At 43.0% G+C, this 19,637-nt stretch overlaps 1 protein-coding gene across 1 annotated transcript in view; it reads left to right on the top strand.

Annotated features, from left to right (window-relative positions):
• The window catches only part of LOC114548083 (glutamate receptor ionotropic, delta-1), a 674,316-nt gene that overhangs the window by 393,839 nt on the left and 260,840 nt on the right, over positions 1 to 19,637 (top strand). Inside the window, exon 3 of the mRNA XM_028567790.1 lies at positions 9,450 to 9,655. Coding sequence (XP_028423591.1) covers positions 9,450 to 9,655 — 206 coding nt within the window. The remainder of the gene's footprint in view (positions 1 to 9,449; positions 9,656 to 19,637) is intronic.

The raw sequence follows: 19,637 nt of genomic DNA, 5'->3' as shown, positions 1-19,637 counted from the left end.
CCGTCATCTCTCTCTCTCTCTATTTCTTTCCCTTCCTATAGTTAGTAATTAAAATGTCCTTTTCCAACAGTCTCTAAAGTGATAAATGAACTGAGCTGTCAGGGAAATGCCTCCCACTACATTACACATTTTCATTTTTTTTTATTTCGGCGTCACGGTTCAGGGAATCTACTTCACTAGTGTTCACGTAAATGCAACAGTACAGAACACACAGCAAGGCTTTTCCACACTCCACACGAGGTGCTGCTTTCAATTAATTCACGGTTGGATTTCCTCCTTTTAAATAAGGAGGGATTTCCTCAAAAGCCACTGTGTTCTCTGTGGGAAAGAAAGCATTTAAAACTTCAACAAATTACGTGAGAAACACGGTGTCACCTTCCATCAGATTATTTCCAGCTGGTGGTTCATCTTTGTAGAGAGACCACGGTAGAGATTAGCATGTAGAGAGACAGCAGTAGAGAGTAGTATGAAGAGAGACAACGGTAAAGCGTAGCATGTAGAGAGACAGCAGTAGAGAGTAGCATGTAGATTGTACTATGTATAGAGTTGTATGTAGAGCGACAGCAGTAGAGAGTAGCATGTAGAGAGACAGCAGTAGAATGTAGTATGTAGAGAGACAGCAGTAGAGAGTAGTATGTAGAGAGACCACGGTAGAGAGTAGCATGCAGAGAGACAGCAGTAGAGAGTATATGTAGAGAGACAGCAGTAGATTGTACTATGTATAGAGTAGTATGTAGTGGAACAGCAGTAGAGAGTAGTATGTAGAGAGACAGCGGTAGAGAGTAGTATGTAGACAACGGTAGAGAGTAGTATGTAGAGAGACAGCAGTAGAGACTAGTATGTAGAGAGACAGCAGTAGAGACTAGTATGTAGAGAGACAGCAGTAGAGAGTAGTATGTAGAGAGACAACAGTAGAGAGTAGTATGTAAAGAGACATTAGAACAGAGTAGTATGTAGAGAGTAGTATGTGAGAGACCACGGTAGAGAGTAGCATGTAGAGAGACAGCAATAGAGAGTAGTATGTAGAGAGACAAAGGTAGAGAGTAGTATGTATAGAGACAACAGTAGAGAGTAGTATGTAGAGAGTAGTATGTAGAGAGACATCAGTAGAGAGTAGTATGTATAGAAACAACAGTAGAGAGTAGTATGTAGAGAGACAGCAGTAGAGAGTAGTATGTAGAGAGACATCAGTAGAGAGTAGTATGTATAGAGACAACAGTAGAGTAGTATGTAGCGAGAGTACTATGTAAAGAGTAGTATGTAAAGAGTAGTATGTAGAGAGACAACAGTAGAGAGTAGTATGTATAGAAACAACAGTAGAGAGTAGTATGTATAGAGTAGTATGTCTAGAAACAACAGTAGAGAGTAGTATGTATAGAGTACTATACAGAGAGACAACAGTAGATTATAGATCATTGCACACTATTCACCTAATGTATAAATATTAGATACTAAAAGACCAAAATATAGGCTTTTTAAAATACCGTAATCCAATTCAAGTTCTCAAGTTTTGAACTGTCTAATCCATAATAATCTTATTTATATTTGAAATGAACATCTACACAGAAGAGAGGATGAAACTTGAGCTTAAACTGAGCCGTTATTTCATAGGACTCTGGTTGATTTTTCTTTTCCGAAGGCATATGTTTGGCCAGTTGTGTAGTCAACAAAGTACTGTCATTTCCTGCCTCAAAGTTCATCTTTACTTTGCCATTATAATTTTGCGCTTGCAAAATCAATAATAAAACCTGTGAGAGCTTTGAAATTGCAGAGGACACTTGACAATTGTTATGTTCCTCCTCAATAATCACTGCGCTGACGATTTTTCCGAGATTCCAACAGAAGCAAAGTGGCTTTCCAGGTCAGAAAAGGAAACTGCAGCCGGGAGCAAGAACAGATACCCGGAGGCGGTGCAACCTGACGTCCACTCCGAGTCCGAGTTTAAACATTTAGCACAGAGCTTTATGCAAAGTGACTCACAGTAAGTGCAACAGAAGGAGACTGTCACTTCCTGTGAGGCGCCGTATGACCACAAGTAGCCCGAGTTTAAAAGAACAAGTCCAGAGCTTTAGTGGTTACAGAGGCAGGACAGCGAGCTAATGGCCTCTGGTCCGCTATTTTATTCCCGAATAACAGCTGTTTAGGTGAGCAAGGCGTCCTCAGTTTAAATGTTCAGTTAAATTTCGTTTATAGTGTCTAATCATAACATAGAGTAGATCTAGACCATCCATCAATGGTCGTCCGCTTATCCAGGCTCGGGTCTAGGGCTGCCACCTCTTAGTCGTACATGTAAACATGTACACTGTCGGCATCATGTTGTGGTGAGACAACTCCGCTTGAAATCAGCTGCTCGTGCCCGAGACTGAGTTGCACTTGAAAGACTCTGCCTGTGGCAACCCAGCGTTAGAAATAGGGTGAGACGCTCAGTCATCCGCGAGGAACTCAAACTAGAGCTGCTGATCCTTTTGTGTCGAAAAGAGCCAGTTGAGATGGTTTGGGCATCTGGTAAGGTATGTCTACAACACACTCTGTAATTTACAGATTACAGAGAACAATTACTAAGAGGAAGCAATTGGTGCTAGCCTGACAAGCCAGACCCACATCCAGATGTTGGGTCTGGGAACTCCCCATTGGCAGGGCTCAATCAGAGGGGCGGGATAAACGGTTGTCTTTCAAATTCCCTCTGCACGCAATAGGATAGCGCTCCAACCAATCAGAGCAACGCTAGCTGATAGTTGTTGAACACATCTTCCCTTTTTTAAGAATGACTTCAGTGCCGTTCTTTGTTCTTTTCTCAAAGAAAAGCTGAACTCCAAGTCTTCCAGAAGACCTCTGTTCACCAGCAGCAGCAGCCAAAAGTCCCGCCTACCGACTCTACTTAGTCATGGTGGCTGTCATGGCGGCAAGACAGGTGCGTGATGGAGGAGTTGGAAGCTTAAGAAGAAAAACAGAGATTTATGTGTATAAAACTACTGATGGAAAACTACCTGGCACTACCTGGACATAGCTCTGTGCGATACTCCTCTGGTATTTGGACTCACTGGCTTATGAGCCTATCCAGGAGATAATGTGTTGTTTTTTACGTGTGTTTCTTTCTTCTTTGTACTATGGACCATTGTTTACGTGTCTCAAATAAAGCAAATAATAAAAAAAAAAATAATATACACAATGTGATTGGCCTGACTAGAGTTTGGTAGAGCTCGCAATCCAACGGAGAGTTGTAAGACGGACCCTGTCTGCAAATGACATTTGCTGCCACTAGGGGGGTCTAGATTTCTAGGCTAATTTGGTGCATCAGCAGCGAGGAAAAACCTTCTTTAAAGAGGCAGAAACCTCGGACAGACCCTGACTCTATGTCGGCGGCCATTTGACGCGACCGGTTTGGGGGATGATGTTCAACGTATACTTGCAAGCCTGTTCAGATAAACAGATCAAGTAATGATGTTTGGAACAAGAATTCCTCCAATAAAACGACATGGCTCGTTTGTTCCTCCCCTCTAATACGACCCACAGGAGCGTTTCATAAGCTAGCGCCGCTAGCGGTGGCAGAAATACGACCTCATATCCAAACCAGAGAAGGGAATGGTCTTTAACGTTGTGAAACGGTCCCAGTTTGGTTAGGTGTAGGCACCAAAACTATTTCAATTCAATTAAATTTTATTTATAGTATCAGATCATAACAAGAGTTATCTCGAGACACTTTACAGATAGAGTGGATCTAGACCATAGTCTATAATTTACAAAGGCCCAACAATTCCAGTAATTCCCCCCAAAGAGCAAGCATTAGCAGTGGCTAATGCGACAGTGGCGAGGAAAAACTCCCTTTTAGGAAGAAACCTCGGCAGACCCAAGCTCTACTACTGAGTTTAGTAGTAGAAAAACTGTCAGTTTTCATGTTCCTGAAAAAGCAAATCAAATAAGACCCTAATATGGAAATCAAACGTTAACTCTGTGTGCAGGTTTTAAAACCAGTGGCTGTCGTGGGGTAAGGAACTACAGAGTATGGTATGCAGGGCTGCGACCAACAATTATTTTCATGGTGGATTAATGTGTGGATTACTTTTCCGGATTAATGGATTAGTTGTTTGGTCTCTAAAATGTCAGAAACTGGTAAAAAATGTGGATCAGTTTTTCCCAAAGTCCCAAGATGACCTCAAATGTCTTGGTTTGTCCACAACTCAAATATATTCAGAGTCACAGAGAAGGAGAGAAGAAACTAGAACACAGTCACATTTAAAACACTGCAAAGACAGAATTTTGACTATTAAAAAAAATATACAAAAAATGTGAACATCTACAACTTCTTAGTCCCTCCCCTCTTTCTCCTAAAGCCCAAAACGGTCTCATAAGCCCCTCCCCCCACAAGGGAGAAGGAATGCATGAGCAGTGATTGACACATAGTCAGACACCCCCCTGGCCCTGATTGGTGCATCTGAACAGTTAGACACTCCCCCTGGCCCTGATTGGTGCATCTGAACAGTTAGACACTCCCCCTGGCTCTGTTTGGTGCATCTGAACAGGGAGTGGTGGATTTTTGTAAATCGCATTACAGGCTGTAGGTGGAGCCAGAGGAGCTGGATTTCATGTAGTTCTACTGGAACATAGGGTCAGTTTCAGCAGATATGACAGTTTTTTAAGTCTTACCTACTGCACCTTTAATTCCGAACCCTGTCTGCAATCCACTCATATTTTCATGTTGTGTGAATCTAAATGAAATCGGAGGCATTTTCTGCAGCCGGCGGTCTACCTGCCAGCTTCGAGTGACTTCAGAGGCGAGATTAGTGTGACTCTGATGGAAAGAGATAAGTGCTGGCTTTTCTGCCGGGAGAGGAGTGCGTCCCCCGGCGGCGCCTTGCTGAAAGTGAGTCTGGAGAAAGTGATGAGAAGCAGTGTGGCCGGCGAGGAGCTCGGCATATTGCTTTTCAAGTCCCGTCGCTTGTGTTGTTGCCGCGCTTCAGCTTGAGAAAAGGAGGGATTATTTTTCTCCAGCAGATTTCTTGAGAGGAGTGATGGCAGTCACACTGAGAGCAGGATGGATGAAAGAAATACAGAGGGAACGGTAGATGGGGAGAGATTGGGAATGGTGCATGTATGCATAATGTGATACCAAGGGTGTAACTTTGGGTTCAACATTGGGGAGGGGTTGAGATATCCAACTATCTAGGGAGGACCCGGGATATGTCTGTGTTGTGTGTAGCAGGAGGATGAGGACCCAAATGCAGAGGGAGGCAGACAGGCAGGAGATGGTGGTACTCAGGAATTTATTAACAGAAAGCGGCAGCTCAAAGACTGGAAAACTCCCAAAAATAAACAGACGGGCAAAACACAGGCATGAGTAAAACTGACACAGGAACGGACACAAGGCATAGGGAGGAAACACAAGGGCTAGGCTACAAACCAATCTGACAAAAGACAAAAGGAACACAGAGGCTAAATACATGAGGTAATTAACAAATGAGGGACAGGTGATACAACAGGTGAAACACATCAGGACGGGGCAGGACAATCAACAAAGGCGGGAAAACACCGAAAGTAAAGCTAGACATGACAAGACAGAAAGCAGACTATCAAAATAAAACAGGAAACAGGAACACAGACGGAAAACATGAGGACAACTAAACACAGAAACGTGACAACACAGAACACAGTCAAGAGGGGATAAACACAATAAACAGGGAGATAACTAAACAGAAATCTACAAAACCGGATACAGACAACAGAAATGAACCAACAGGCAACAGAAATGGAAAAAAATGCAAAGCAAAACACTGAAACCATAACACTATGTACTGGAAAAAAAGCGACATAAAAATCGAAAAAAATTGTCAGAAAATAAACTGGATAAAAGACAGAAAAGTCAAAAGGTCAAATGTCGGAAAAAGAGGCAAAAACGTCCAAAAAAGTGCTCTTGACTAAGAAAGAATAAATAAAAACAAGCCGACAAAAACAACCACAAAAATGTCCCAAAAAACATTGAAAAAGGCGACATAAACGTCGAACAAAATTGCCAAAAATAACTCAAAAAAGGCGAACAACACGTCCAAAAGAACCTTGAAAGAGGTGACACAAACGTTGAAAAAAGTGCCATTGACTTAGAAGAAAATAAATAAAAACAAGGTGACAAATTGTCCAAAATAACATTGAAAAAGGCGACATAAACGTCCAAAAAGTTGTCCAAAAAAACATTGAAAAAGGTGAAAGAAATTGCCAAGAATAACTCAAAAAAGACGAACAACACGTCCAAAAAACCTTGAAAGAGGCGACAAAAATGGTGAAAAAAGCTACAAAAACATTGAAAAGGAACAAAAGATTTGGAAAAAAGCCCAGTTTTGATTATTGGGGGGGCGGGGGGGTTGTAAATTACACGTTTGATACTAAAACTAAAACTCTCATTACATCATTGCACTGTTATGCTACTGGCACACTGGTTACTAGCCTATATATTGTGTGTGTGTGTGTGTGTGTGTGTGTGTGAGAGAGTTAGTGAGTGTGTATGAGTCTGTGTGTGTGTGTGTGTGTGTGTGTGTGTGTGTGTGTGTGTGTGTGTGTGTGTGAGAGAGTGTGCGTCTCTGTGTGTGTACCTATTTTATTTTGGTCATATATAGCCTACTGTATATGTAGATTGTACATTTAGATTGGTGCATAGACTATTGTATAATATCTTCCATGTCATCGCGTCATGATTTATGTGAAGCCACAATGCAGTTGAGTTTTTTTCTAAGTCGAGCCCCATCTAGTTCCATTATATTGGAGAGAAAGCAGACATCTCTACATCTCATCTAGATTCATAATTAGCTCTAAAGGTAAGAGGAACCATGTGTATTCTTGCCTTAGGGGTGAGCTGTCTCTTTAAATGTGGCTTGAGATGCTTGCCCTCACTCTTAATTAATTAGGAGACGTTGCACTTGTCCTTGTTTACAGTATCAGTGCTCTGTGATTTATCTCGGGAAGTAATTTATTAGCTGCCACATTACCTGGCCAGCCTGTGTCACTTTTATACTGCACACTGATAAAAAAAGGTGAAACGTGAAGTGCATCATTTTGCTGCAGTGTGAATGTGTAGAAAGTTACACTATAAAATGTGTGATGTCTTTATTAGTTAGAGTTTATGGTGCCAGTGCAGGGTGAGGTCACTGTAAAGATCGTGTCAAAGTTAACATGCTTATTCCATGATTGGATTGGAGAGCTTTAGTTTAAGGATTAGTATCATCTGGCAGACTGATGCCATTTTGGCGTGTTATCAAGATGCATACTTGCTTTGCGGCGTGTTTATCCACACCGTTTGGCCTCCGTTGACTTACATTACCTTGCATTTGCGTGTGAATTTATGCCGTATCGAGTAGTGTCACGTTTCCTAAACTCAAAACTCAAGCGTAACTTTCTTCTTTTCCTAAACAAAACCCGTCCGCTGTATACGGCGCTGGAAATGCGTACAGATAACACGCCACTTGGCTTTAGAAAGTGGCGTGTATGTTTACGTGAAGTCATGATGTCATGTCACCAGTTGAGGCAAAGCTCTGCGGGAAGGCATCGGTTCATCCATGAAAATGATAGAAAAATGCTGAATAAATCAGCGGTGAAGCTGCAGACTTTGAGCAATGCATCGTTACATCAGCTTCTACACTTTCAGTCTGTTTCTGTGTGTGAATGTGTGTGAATGGTGAATGGTTCTTGTACTGTGTATGTACTGTGCTTTAAATAGTCGCTATATAAATATACAGTCCATTTACATTTAACTGCCTGCTAACTGAAAGAATATTTTCTCCTCTTCCTGCACCGTGTTGCTTGTTTTCATTGGGTACTTGCCTACTAAATAAAACCAAAATTCACCGTTTTCTTTCCACTGGAGAAGAAGGGCCTGACTGACTGACTGACGGATGGATGGATGGATGGATGGATGGATGGATGGATGGACAGAAAAATGTAACGGAGAACAAAAAGCAATGACGGGGTGGGGGAAAAGTGGATGTGAGACGGAGAGAGTTAGGGAGGATGCGATGAAACAGATGGAGTAAAAAAAAAAAATAGGAGTGTGTGTGTGGGAGTAGAGAGTGGCAGTCGGAGTCAGTCAGGACGGGGAACAAGCCAGCTGTCAGTGCTAATAGACAGAGAAGGATGGGGGGAGGGATGGGTGGAAGGAAGAGATGTTCAGGCCAAACAACCTGTCACCAGCTATAACGAAGCGTAGCGTAACACAGCTGCCTTGTCTGAATGTCAGAGTAAGAAACTTCTCAGGCAGTTTTTTTTTTTTATTTTAAGAGAAGAGTGCGAGCAATCCAAATGATATTCTCACACGGACCGATGCTGTCTGCTTCAGTGGCACCGCCGAATACACTGCAGGAATACAGATAATAGCCTCAGTCAGCTTTTAGAGGATAAGTCAGCTTCAGGACAGGGGGGCCTTTAAGGCAGCATCACAACTCTTATTTTCCCTGTCTGAAGTTCTGTCTGCCGCCCCGCTGTTTGGGTTGCTTTTATGGGTCGGGAATGCATGCCCACAGCCGCGGAGATGAAAGCAGCTTCTACGCAGACTTTTGAACTCGGCTTTGAACGGTAATTTGACGAGAGTGAAGATGTGCATCGGCTCACTCTGAGTAATCAAGTCGGCTGCTCTGTGACGGAGAAATCTGCTGCCAGGCTGACAGTCGTCATCGGAGAGAAAGCTTGTCGAAGTTGTTGTAAACGACAGAATTCTGCTAGAAAAAAACGTATGACAGAGATCTTCAACAGGGTGGTCTGGTGGTCCTCAGAATTACTGCAGGAGGGCCACCAAATTATTTTCTTAACTGGCCTTGTAGGCATAAGTTAGTCACCAGGGGCGGACTGGGACAAAAATTCTAGACAGGGATGTTATGTGCTTTATAATTGCAAAAACCAGACTCACCTGAGATTATGCTGGCAGCAGCTTGAAGTGCACTTACAGCACTTTGAACATGTCCCCCAAAATGGAAACCTGATACAGTATTAGGGGACCACTAAGGTCTATATAAAAGAGACTTCAGATACAGTATTAGGGGACCACTAAGGTCTATATAAAAGAGACTTCAGATACAGTATTAGGGGACCACTAAGGTCTATATAAAAGAGACTTCAGATACAGTATTAGGGGACCACTATGGTCTATATAAAAGCATCCAAAGAGCATCATGTCATGGGACCTTTTAAAAATAAAATACATTGTGTTCAATGGAAGAAAAAACACTTGTTGCTTTCAGAATAATCCATCTTAAAAGCTGTAACTGCAACATAGCAATATCGTGAAACCGTGATATTTTTGCTGAAGGTTATTGTACTGTTTTCTGATATTTGCATTGTTTTGGGTCGTTTCGCTGCCTTCTTTCTGTCCTGCATCTCCAACGTTTCCCTCCACAGTTATATAACTCATTTGCGTTGATATATATTTGACTCTCTGCCCTCTTTTTCTTCATCTCCCCCATCCGTTGCTCCAGACATCCGCGGGCTGCAGGGCTTCCTGGACCAGACGTCCCGGCAGGGCGTGGACGTGGCCTTGCAGCGAGTGGACAGGAACATCAGTAAAGTCTTCACCAACCTGTTCACCACCATGAGGACCGAGGAGCTGAACCGCTACAGAGACACGCTACGCAGAGCCATCCTGCTGCTCAGCCCCCACGGGGCTCACACCTTCATCCAGCAGGTCGGTCCACAGTCACTCCATCCGCTAAAGCACGCGCTCACAGCTCCGTGTGTGTGTGTGTACGCTGAGCAGATACACAACATGTTTGCACACATAAGGAACAAACTACACAGTTTGAACCCGACAGCAGCGTTGGGAAAGTTCACTCTCTACATGAACTAGTTCAAAGGTCAATTCACAAATTTTAAAATGAACTAAGTTCAGTTCATAGCTCATACTTCAACACCTTGAAATAAGTTCACAGTTCCAAAAATGAACTTAGTTCATAGTTTTTTTTTCTCCATATGTTGCCGCAAGCTATTATTTTTCTAAATTATTGCCACACTTCCAAATATAGAACCACAGACAGCAATTATTTTATCGGTTTTAACACTGAAACTATGCGTCAGATTTCATCTTCATATCCAATCGGTTCACTGTGCCGTTTCAGGTTTGCTGTGGATGTGACTGAAATGACGATTTTCTTTTTGAAAGCCGGCCGGCAAAGTTTGCCCAGAAATGTCAGATTTTTCCATCCTCAGCGACCTCGTCATAAAACTGGTTTAAATGATCGAAGCCTCCAAGCTGCTTTCTGATTGGATGACCCATGTGGCGGTGAGACACTGGTGGCTCGTGTTACCAGATTGGGTGTTTTTTCCGCTCCATATGAAGGCCTGTTTATGGTGTTTTTTAGCGTTCACCAAATGACCGACCAATCAGGGTTGGTTTTGAGGCGGGTTTAGGTGTGACCCAACGAGAAGCGTCTGTTCAGTCTAAACAACGTGGCGGCTTCCACGGATGAGATGAGCGTAGCTATCGCAGCAAGTTTTATCTGAATTAGAAAGTATTCCTTCATTTAAAGAAGAGCAAAAAAAAACGCCAATGGAGGCTTTTCTCGGAGGAAAAGATGTTTTTTGCTTTTCTCCCGACTGGTTTCGGCAAGAATTTGATCTGATTGGTTGATCTGATTGGTTCACCAACATAGGTGGTGATAGACAGATGGTTTAGCCAATCAGCTAACCAGGATTTTCGCCCCCCTTCCCAAAAGTTCTCCAATGGAAAGTTCCCAGATGGATATGCTGAGCAAATGCGAAGAGATCCATCTGGTGGAGTCAGGTTGGTGACGGACTGGTCATCTGGAATTTGGGCAAATGCCAGAAGGGGTGCCCTCTATGGGCCACTACTGATAATAACAATAATCTGTCTTCGGTTTATTTTGCTAAGTTATTTCATGCATGCAGCTAAAAATATTCAAGATTGTAGTGCAGCGAGCTGCGTGGGAGGGTTTCTCTCGGTAGGCAGAGTTACTAATTTCAAAGTTCTGTTACGGACACTCACTGCAAGTACTACCCAGAGGTTGAGCATTGCTAAATTGTCGTTGGCACATGTGACCGACTGTAGCGATAGTAATGCGTGTCCTTTCAGTGTGTGTTAAACATTTTTGCATTCAGGTTGGTGTTGAATTCATTGCAGGTGTTGAAATTAATCAAATAATCGAGGCATCGAATCGTGGACATGGACGATGCTGCATCGATAGTCGGCCGGCTCATAATCGATTATTTTCTGTTTACAATTTAATGTAGGCCTGACAACATTTCTGTTTAACATATTCTGGTATGTTTTGCACATTCAAGAAGTGCCATGTGCTCAGTGCTGTATAGTTTTATGTATCCAATTTATTTTGTATTTGAGCACTGCAGAATGTTTGGTTTATGAAGCTTGAAAAGCTATGAATTAAATATCCTACATGGCTTTAATAGAAACATATATTTGATGCATCGTGATGCATCGAGATATCAAATCAAATTGAATTGCTCACATGATAATCATAATCGAATCAAATCGGGAGATCAGTGAAGATTAACACTTCTACTCTGTATGGTTTTTTGGGCTTTTTATCTCAATGTTTGGGTGAGGTTGGTGTGGTTTGAAAACCAGGCCGGTGTGCCAGGTGTGCCAGGTCCGTTTTTTGATGCCAGTCCATCACTGCCCCGACAAACACAACAACAGATGAGTTTGCAGAGAAGTGTGCTTCTATATAGAGAGCGAGTGAATAATTGCATATGTGTATTTTGGGAGCAAATGGGTGCCGAGAGTAGTATGAGTGTCATCCAGCAGGTCAGTCCACATTCAGACATTTCGCTGAGGCACTTTATGTTGCTGTCGGGAGACATGTTGGTGTGGATCACGGTGTAAATAACAAATGAGTTTGCAGAGAGCTGTGCTTCTATTAGAGTGAATGGTTGTAGATGTGTATTTATGAAGCAAATGGGTGTTTTAGAGGAGTATGTGTGTAAACTATATAAAAGGAACTGCCTACAGAAGGCGCGTGTGTGTGTGTTTGAGTGGAAAGGAACTGAATGTATTAAATGTTTGCAGGGAAAAAATAGTATCCCTACTTACTGTATATAGGGAATGCATGAGTGTACATATATATGAAGACATTACCCTAATGAGTGCATGTCATGTAGGGAACAAATGTGTGTGAGTGCATGTGTTTTTCGAGAGCTTTAATGGGGATCCCTGCATGCACATTCATAGTAACAATTAGAAGTAAGTGTACTGTATGCTGCGGTCATGTAATGTTGACAGAATGGGAAGAAGAGGAGAAACCACCTTTCTTGTGACATGCATTATTCCAAGGCGGTTAGCTGTAGTGCTGACCTGAAGTCACAGCTACTTTTCTTGTGTTACACGTTTGTTACCAAGTGAAATCAGTGAAGGATATCTTCGATATTCACAGAACTTCACAGAATGTCCCAGGCTGAGATGATGGAACTAATAAGTGTACATGGGGAACATATGAGTGTGTAAAGGAGAAGGATGGATGGATGTATCAAGGGAATATGTGAGTGTGTACACAGGGAAAGTGATTGATTGAAGATTGGATGTAAGTCCGAGTGTATATATGTGTGTTTCGTAGGCTTTTTCTTTCTGTACAGACTGCCAGTCGATCTGTGTTGCCATGGCAGCTTTAATGCATGTGTGTGTCCCTCTCAATCTTTTCATCTCACTTCCAAGAACAGACATGTATTTGTACCTTAATCAACCCGACTACACACACGTCATCACACAACACCAACTAACAGCCGCGTGTACATAGAATTACAAACATTATCAGAAGAACTAGTATGGAAGCAGAGAAAAACACCAGTCATGCAAATATGTTATATAAAGTATTTAGTTAATTTTATTGAAAGAGCTGCTGCCACAGAGCTTTAATCAGATATCAGACATTACTGCCTACAGCTACAGTCTACATGCTGCATTTGATTTGCACATTTTATTCATTTACTTGAGTCTCTCATATGCTTCAGAATTCATTAACATTTATTAATATTAAAAACAGAGGGTGCACTTTCAGCTTGGATGGTCAGACAGAGCCTGTCAATCAGCTCTACATTTATATCCAGGGTGCGATTTCCAGGGTGGGAGGCGTGGAATTTCTCTGCTGAATTTCAAACAAAATGTATGTGGGGACAAAATGTACCCCTTCTCAAAGTGATCAATGCTACTTCACCAATACACCAAGATATACCTAAAATAGAAGTATTTTAAACTAAGTAAAGTGCTGTAACACAAACAGTCTATAGTGTGAGGGACGATCAAATCTGAGCAGCAGTTGCTGGTTGTATTTAGCCGCTACAGAGCTCCGGGACACCGGCTACCAGCGGCGGTTGTTTAGCCGCCAATACGTGACTGCAATCTGGCTACAGAGCTCCGGGATGCCGCCTACCAGTGGCGGTTGTTTAGCCGCCAATAGGTGACTGCTAGCCGGATACAGAGCTCCGGGATGCCGCCTACCAGTGGCGGTTGTTTAGCCGCCAATAGGTGACTGCTAGCCGGCTACAGAGCTCCGGGATGCCGCCTACCAGTGGCGGTTGTTTAGCCGCCAATAGGTGACTGCGAGCCGGCTACAGGCACCGCCAGATGATGGTCCTTTCAGGGGCCGTGGATGGTAGTGGAGTTTAGCCAGAAAAAGTAAGCGTAATGCAGCGTTGTTTTATCTTTTGTGCAGCACTTTGGAAACCTTGTGTTTGTTAAAATTTTACACGTGGCCGGCTATTTTCATAAACGGACATTTCCACCTCTCCGTTTTCAAAAATAACATCGTGCACAGCTGTAAGTTTTCAGAAAATTCAATGCAGTCAAAAGCACACCAAACATGTAGGTGGAGGTTTAACGAGAAGCTCGAGCCCACGTTAGCCAATCAGTATCCAGAAAATGTTGTAAAAATAACCACGTACGTATAGAAAGGGTCTTTGTAATACCAGCAGGGGGTGGAGGGTTCAACAGCCTCTTGTGCACTGACCTGTGTGTCAGCAGAGAGGGGGAACTATAGGCATAAGTCAGGGGCTACAGGCACAGCAGGAAGCCTCTTATTGGAGAGCTGACAGTGTGTAGCTGTGTGTTATGAACTCTACTTCTGTGTGCAGAGGAAATGGTCATCGGTCACTATTTTTCTGCCTGTTATAAAGAAAGGAAAGGTGACGGTTGAAGACTAAGAGTAACAGCTCTGTGAGGCTGTACTGTAGAGCTAAAAGCTAACATGCTGATTTTAGCACGGTGTGTATCATGTTTACCATCTTAGTTTAGCGTGTTAGCATGCTAACATTTGCCAATTAAACACAAATTAAAGGTGTGCCTGTCAGCGGGTGTTAATGGCCATGTTTGACTGCCAAGGTCTCTAAAAGACTGGTGTGTGTGTGTGTGTGTGTGTGTGTGTGTGTGTGTGTGTGTGTGTGTGTGTGTGTGTGTGTGTGAGAGAGACATTCATTAGCACCAGGACATGACAGCGTTGAAGTGTGAGACTGAGCTGAATGGAAATTGCACTCTTCAGTAAAGTCAGAAATGTGTTAAAAGCTCTGACAAATGTTAACACACACACATACACACACAGATACACACATAGCAATGATAACATAACACGCTGGCTATGAATCTTCCTGCCAGAACGTGTCGGTACTTTCTGTTCACACTCGGCCTGGCTGCAGAATTGTTTCCGTCAAGGCTTTTTTTGGCTGAATTACGCCCACGTCTGGTAGCTTTAATTCTTCAATCAGAAGTCATCTTTCCACCCAGCTGAGCGTGAGGTAATCAGATTATAAACACAATGACCCCAAAAACACTGTGAGTTATCCTGTAACTGTACAGAGTTATGTGTTTCAATCAGTTAATCAGTCGGTCTTCTCTTCATCCCAAAGACTTGGGTTGATATCTGTGAAACTGGATGCAGTTCAACTTGCTAACTGTGAGCTGATGTTAAATACGGTTGACCCACAGCGAAGGTTTTGATTTATAGTTCAGCTTCAGATTTCATTCGTTTAAGGTGCAGTAGGTAAGCCTTATAAAACTAACTTTCTGTCATATTTGCTGAAACTGACCCTATGTTCCAGTAGAACTACATGAAGCAGGTCATTTAAAAAAAAATCCAGCTCCTCTGGCTCCACCTACAGCCTGGAGTGTGATTTGCAAAAATCCACAGCTCCCTGTTCAGATGCACCAATCAGGGCCTTAACTTATCTTCTTCAGGACATGAACACCTGTTTCCTGGGTGAAAGTCTTGTGTTTTCTCCATAACTTCTTCCAGGACATGAACACTTGATTCCTGGGTGAAAGTCTTGTGTTTTCTCCTTAACTTCTTCCAGGACATGAAGACCTGTTTCCTGGGTGAAAGTCTTGTGTTTTCTCCTTAACTTCTTCAGGACATGAACACCTGTTTCCTGGGTGAAAGTCTTGTGTTTTCTCCTTAACTTCTTCCAGGACATGAACACTTGATTCCTAGGTGAAAGTCTTGTGTTTTCTCCTTAACTTCTTCAGGACATGAAGACCTGTTTCCTGGGTGAAAGTCTTGTGTTTTCTCCTTAACTTCTTCCAGGACATGAACATCTGTTTCCTGGGTGAAAGTCTTGTGTTTTCTCCTTAACTTCTTCAGGACATGAACACCTGTTTCCTGGGTGAAAGTCTTGTGTTTTCTCCTTAACTTCTTCCAGGACATGAACACTTGATTCCTGGGTGAAAGTCTTGTGTTTTCTCCTTAACTTCTTCAGGACATGAAGACCTGTTTCCTGGGTGAAAGTCTTGTGTTTTCTCCTTAACTTCTTCCAGGACATGAACATCTGTTTCCTGGGTGAAAGTCTTGTGTTTTCTCCTTAACTTCTTCCAGGACATGAACACCTGATTCCTGGGTGAAAGTCTTGTGTTTTCTCCTTAACTTCTTCCAGGACATGAACATCTGTTTCCTGGGTGAAAGTTTTGTGTTTTCTCCTTAACTTCTTCCAGGACATGAACATCTGTTTCCTGGGTGAAAGTCTTGTGTTTTCTCCTTAACTTCTTCCAGGACATGAACACCTGATTCCTGGGTGAAAGTCTTGTGTTTTCTCCTTAACTTCTTCCAGGACATGAACACTTGATTCCTGGGTGAAAGTCTTGTGTTTTCTCCTTAACTTCTTCAGGACATGAACACCTGTTTCCTGGGTGAAAGTCTTGTGTTTTCTCCTTAACTACTTCCAGGACATGAACACTTGATTCCTGGGTGAAAGTCTTGTGTTTTCTCCTTAACTTCTTCCAGGACATGAACATCTGTTTCCTGGGTGAAAGTCTTGTGTTTTCTCCTTAACTTCTTCCAGGACATGAACACCTGATTCCTGGGTGAAAGTCTTGTGTTTTCTCCTTAACTTCTTCCAGGACATGAACATCTGTTTCCTGGGTGAAAGTTTTGTGTTTTCTCCTTAACTTCTTCCAGGACATGAACATCTGTTTCCTGGGTGAAAGTCTTGTGTTTTCTCCTTAACTTCTTCCAGGACATGAACACCTGATTCCTGGGTGAAAGTCTTGTGTTTTCTCCTTAACTTCTTCCAGGACATGAACACTTGATTCCTGGGTGAAAGTCTTGTGTTTTCTCCTTAACTTCTTCAGGACATGAAGACCTGTTTCCTGGGTGAAAGTCTTGTGTTTTCTCCTTAACTACTTCCAGGACATGAACACTTGATTCCTGGGTGAAAGTCTTGTGTTTTCTCCTTAACTTCTTCAGGACATGAAGACCTGTTTCCTGGGTGAAAGTCTTGTGTTTTCTCCTTAACTACTTCCAGGACATGAACATCTGTTTCCTGGGTGAAAGTCTTGTGTTTTCTCCTTAACTTCTTCCAGGACATGAACATCTGTTTCCTGGGTGAAAGTCTTGTGTTTTCTCCTTAACTTCTTCCAGGACATGAACATCTGTTTCCTGGGTGAAAGTCTTGTGTTTTCTCCTTAACTTCTTCAGGACATTAACACCTGTTTCCTGGGTGAAAGTCTTGTGTTTTCTCCTTAACTTCTTCCAGGACATGAACATGTTTCGCCCCGAAAAGTTATCAGGCATTAAGCCCACCAATGTGTGTGTTTGTAACGATCATTACAGCCTGACAGGGACTCTGATTCTGTCTCTGTTGGTGTCTCTGCATGAATCACAGTCGGCTGTGAATCATTATCCAGGATGTGTGAATCCAAGTAGGACAATTAGCAGACACACACACACACACTCACACACACACAGTCGTGTTCTTCACACCTGAAGCTGCCATGTTGCGTTGTGTGTTTGTGTGCGACTGTGTTAATTTGTCATCATCATTGATTTTGGCCTCCTCCTTCCTTCCTTTCTTCCCTTTTATCCACCTTATCTACACTTCTCTTCCTCTCCTCCATGTTTTATTCCTCACCTCCATCTCTCCCTTTTTCCCTACCTCCCTCTCTCCCTCCCTCCCTCCCTCTCTCCCTCCATCCCTCCCTTTCTCTCTCCCTCTCCCTCTTTTCTTCCCTCCATCCCTCCCTCCCTCTTTCCCTCCATCCCTCCCTCTTTCCCTACCTACCTCTCTCCCTCCCTCTTTCCCTCCCTCCCTCCTTCCCTCTTTCCCTACCTCCCTCTCTACCTCCCTCTTTCCCTCCCTCCCTTCCTTTTTCCCTACCTACCTCCCTTATCTACACTTCTCTTCCTCTCCTCCATGTTTTATTCCTCACCTCCATCTCTCCCTTTTTCCCTACCTCCCTCTCTCCCTCCCTCCCTCCCTCTCTCCTTCCATCCCTCCCTTTCTCTCTCCCTCTCCCTCTCCCTCTTTTCTTCCCTCCATCCCTCCCTCCCTCTTTCCCTCCATCCCTCCCTCTTTCCCTACCTCCCTCTCTCCCTCCCTCTTTCCCTCCCTCCCTCCTTCCCTCTTTCCCTACCTCCCTCTCTACCTCCCTCTTTCCCTCCCTCCCTTCCTTTTTCCCTACATACCTCCCTCTCTGCCTCCCTCTTTCCCTTCCCTCCCTCTTTTCCTCCCTCCAAACACTTTTTTCCTGCTTCCTTTTCCTCATTTTCTTTCTCTCTCCTCTCTCTTATTCCCTCCTGTCTTTCCCTTCATCTGCTTTTCCATCTGTGTCCTTTCCCTGTGTGTGATTACTTACTTTCCTCCCTCCCTCCCTCTTTCCCTGAGTGTGATTACTTACTTTCCTCCCTCTCGTTCCCTTCGGTCTTTCCGCTCTAACTTAACTTATTTCCCTCTTGTCGTCCCCACAGCTTGTTCTCTCTCTTCCCCTCCTTCCTCCCTATAGCTGCTTTTAAATCCCTTCCTCATTTCCTATACCTTCCTTTTGTCCTCTTCTCTCTCCCTTACCTCTTTCTCCTTTCTTTCATTCCCCTTTCACGTACTCTTCTCTCTAACTTTTTTTTATGATATCAGAGAAAGAGAGAGATTAAATATCTCTGGAGGAGAGAAGTTTAGATTGCGAGGCGGGACAAAGCTCTCGGTAGCCGTGGAGACAGATTGACTGATGGGAACCTATCAGACCACTGAGCAGTACTGAGTGACACCTACTGTGTGTGTGTGTGTGTGTGTGTGTGTGTGTGTGTGTGTGTCTGTCTGTCTGTCTGTCTGTCTGTCTGTCTGTGTGTGTGTGTCTCTGTCTGTGTGTGTGTGTGTGTGTGTGTGTGTGTGCGTGCGAGTGAGTTGCATGCACTCGAGGCAAAAACCCTCCAACAGCAAATTGAAAATTACCTCAATAAACACAGCCACTTTCTCAACCTGTCTCTCCATATACGTGACACACACGCACACGCACGCACATGCACACACGCATACACACACTCACAAATGGTTAGTGATTGGTGACCAGTGCATTTAAAATGTCCTTTGTGTCACATCAACAGTATAATTCTTCAAAGATCTGTCCACATTTGACACATTTTTTTGTCACTTTTTTTAGATTTTTTTTGTAGATTTTTTTTTTTATTTCATTTATTTTTTACAAATTTTGAAGCTTTTTTTTGACATTTTTGTTGTTGTTTTATTGGTTATTTTTCAAATGCTATCAAATTGAATGAAACACTCAAAGTCAAGGGCTTTGTAAGACTTGTTAAGACTGCTGGAATGAATACTTTAAGCCCAGTGAATGCAACTAAATTTCTTGTCTCACATCTAATGATTGTAGTTTTTTCTTTAAGCTTTTTCGAGTGTTACATATGCATGTTGACTTGCTTTCTAAAGCAAAGGTTAAACTACTGAAAGGTTGAACAAAGAAGAAAGAAAGGAGCCTTTTTTCTCTCAGCCCGGGAGCCACTTTCAGTTTGACCTTTTTACGCTAACAGTTAACGTGAGAGGAGAGTCGGTACAGTTAGGGTATGGTTCCCAGAAACACAAGAGATGAATCCGTCCTTGGAAAGCCATCTGTCGGGCCTGTAAAGTCTTCGGATTAGAGAGCCGTTAAAGACAAGGTTGCCAGTCCCACGCGGCTTCCATCGTATTTCTTCCAGCGTGTTTCTTAATCATTGTTAATCACCGGGATTTGTCTCCCATCAAGTTAGTCCTTGTGGGCCTCAGCTGAGAAGGACGGCATCGCTAATGAAGAGAGGGAGAGGTAGGAGGAGGAGGAGGAAGAGAATAGGGGACGAAACAGGGGGAAACAAAAGAAGCAAAAAGACCCAAAGAAAAAAGCATCTCAGCCTCGAAAGACAGACACATTTAAAAAAAAAAAAACAGGTGGAAAAATG

The sequence above is a fragment of the Perca flavescens genome, chromosome 21 (genome assembly GCF_004354835.1).
Source record: "Perca flavescens isolate YP-PL-M2 chromosome 21, PFLA_1.0, whole genome shotgun sequence".
Classification (NCBI taxonomy): Eukaryota; Metazoa; Chordata; class Actinopteri; order Perciformes; family Percidae; genus Perca; species Perca flavescens.
This window is presented reverse-complemented; position numbering and strand designations above follow the sequence as displayed.